Source organism: Callionymus lyra, chromosome 7 (genome assembly GCF_982586985.1).
Source record: "Callionymus lyra chromosome 7, fCalLyr1.hap1.1, whole genome shotgun sequence".
NCBI lineage: Eukaryota > Metazoa > Chordata > Actinopteri > Syngnathiformes > Callionymidae > Callionymus > Callionymus lyra.
The window spans coordinates 4984803-4986469 of record NC_141824.1 but is presented as its reverse complement, the minus strand read 5'-3'; the positions used below and the strand labels follow the sequence as shown (position 1 = coordinate 4986469).

The window sequence follows — 1667 nt, the reverse complement described above, 5'->3', positions numbered from 1 at the left end:
GTGAAGGTCTATGTGTGAAATGCACGACTGTACCACTGGTACATAAAAATATATTAGCAGAAGAAACAGATTTTTTTTTTTTTATAATTTGTGTTATAAAATTATCAACACAAAAAACTAAAATATAATTAGTATGAAAAGAGTCAAAATGATAAGCGAGTAATACTAAAATTAAAGTAAGAAAAAAAACTCCTCTGTCCGCCCACAGGAAAAAGTTCTGGAGCCGCCCCTGCGTCACTGCCAAGATGGAGGCTCGTGAAAGAGAAAGTGAAAGTATAAAGAATCCAGGAAGAGTCTCTTCTGTCCCAGTCACGAACACAGATCCTCAGCAGCAGCAGTTTGCTTTTATTTGACCAGTTATTCTGAGCAGAAAACATGTCTCGAGGCTCCAACGCAGGGTTTGATCGACACATCACCATCTTCTCCCCGGACGGTCGTTTGTACCAAGTCGGTGAGTTTGATCTGTTTTTAAAATATCGTTTTTTAAACAAACATGGCGTCTCAACCTGACTTTTCTTACGTATCAACAAGTTTGGTGATCGATAGTTTGATCTCATTGATCCATGGACGTGAAACTGAAGGTGTTTCTGGACTAGAACCAGGTTTAAATCCTCTATAAACGTCAATATTATCGTCTTTAAAAAGTGAATAATCGTAGTTTCGTCAATCGATTTTGTAACATACTACAGAACACGTGTGGACTGCAGTGGTAAGTACCTCTTTAATGTTTGCAGTTATTTTATTGAGGCGATAAACAATCGTGAAGCTGTTTTTTTTTTTTTTTATAGAATATATTTCAGTGCCACAGGAATATAAATATAAATGGTTGATATTAAAATGTCAAACTTTTTTTTTAACGAAATTTTCTTTTAAATAGTGAATAAAAATGTTTAAATTCAATGATTTTATGTTTTAAAAGGTTGAATTTTTTTAATTAAATTGTTGAATACAATAATGTGTATATTGAATGGTTGAATTTAAGATGTGATCTGTTGAAACTTTATTTATTAATTGATTTAATTACTGGTATATTTTAAGGTTAAATAAAAAATTAAAGAATTATTAAAATAATCGAATATTTTCAAAATGAAAGCTGCTTTTTTAATTTTATTTGTAGCCTTTTGAATTCAATATAAAATACATATTTGATGTTATTTAATTATAGGTAATTCAAATGTTTTACTCATTAAATTATATCAACAAACAACAAAAATCTACCTTTCAAAATATACATTATTGAATTGAAGTATTCGATAAAATCAAATTTAACCTCCTTAGAACGTTAAAACAATAATTTGAAATGATCAGAGAATAAGTTAGAAACATAATAACATGAAGGAAATAAAAATGATAACAACATAAAAACAAATTATTAACAAGAAAGAATATTTGCAAAATGTATTTAATGAAATAACTTATATATTGTGAGGTTAAATAAAAAAGAAATAATTAAAAAAAACAATGATGCTGTTTTTATTTTATTTCATTGTGTAGCCTTTTAAATTGAATATAAAATACATATTTTGAGTTTATTTAATTTATAAGTATTTTTCATTCATTTTTAACAATTTAATTATTCAAACAAACAACATTAAATCAACCTTTCAAAAAATATATTGAATTGAATTATTAAATCAAATGTAACATCTCAATAACATAATCGTTGG

General features: G+C 27.3%; 1 protein-coding gene across 1 annotated transcript in view; it reads left to right on the top strand.

Annotated features, from left to right (window-relative positions):
- The first annotated feature begins 280 nt into the window (after positions 1 to 280).
- psma6l (proteasome 20S subunit alpha 6, like) overlaps positions 281 to 1667 on the top strand; it is a 7937-nt gene continuing 6550 nt past the window's right edge. The window contains exon 1 of the mRNA XM_087794886.1: positions 281 to 451. Coding sequence (XP_087651012.1) covers positions 376 to 451 — 76 coding nt within the window. The 5' untranslated portion in view covers positions 281 to 375. The remainder of the gene's footprint in view (positions 452 to 1667) is intronic.